Raw genomic sequence first — 366 nt, 5'->3', positions numbered from 1 at the left:
CCCGGATCCAGCAACAGCCCCGTGTCACTGACAATCATCCGCAGCGGCTGCGTGCCCGTCCTGATAAGATAAGTCCCGATCTTCTCCACGATCTCCCCAAAATGTTCTTGCAGCAGGAGGGAGCACAGCTTTATTTCCGCCTGAGTCATCTCGACGGCAGATTAAAACACCCGGCAGCGCTGGGGAAGAGCGCAGAGGTTATTACGGCTGTTATGGGGGGACGGGATGGCGGGGCCGTGCTGCTGCCGCCCGGGGAAACCCACCTGTGCGCCAACCCAAAATGGACGTACGGTGGGAGACCGAGTCTTGAGCGAAACCAGCGCCTGGCGCTGCAGCGGGGGTGAGATGGGAGAGGGGACGGACACT

The 366-nt window shown here is 61.2% G+C and overlaps 1 protein-coding gene across 1 annotated transcript in view; it reads right to left on the bottom strand.

The window, feature by feature from the left end:
• Positions 1 to 149, bottom strand: part of POLR3C (polymerase (RNA) III (DNA directed) polypeptide C (62kD)) — a gene marked incomplete at its 3' end in the record, with an annotated part of 4,974 nt that extends 4,825 nt beyond the window's left edge. The window contains exon 1 of the mRNA XM_010288687.1: positions 6 to 149. Coding sequence (XP_010286989.1) covers positions 6 to 149 — 144 coding nt within the window. The remainder of the gene's footprint in view (positions 1 to 5) is intronic.
• Between the last annotated feature and the right edge of the window lie 217 nt (positions 150 to 366).

Source organism: Phaethon lepturus, unplaced genomic scaffold (assembly GCF_000687285.1).
Source record: "Phaethon lepturus isolate BGI_N335 unplaced genomic scaffold, ASM68728v1 scaffold22586, whole genome shotgun sequence".
NCBI classification, from domain to species: Eukaryota; Metazoa; Chordata; class Aves; order Phaethontiformes; family Phaethontidae; genus Phaethon; species Phaethon lepturus.
The sequence above is the reverse complement of the archived record's forward strand: the minus strand, read 5'-3'. Positions and strand labels throughout refer to the sequence as shown.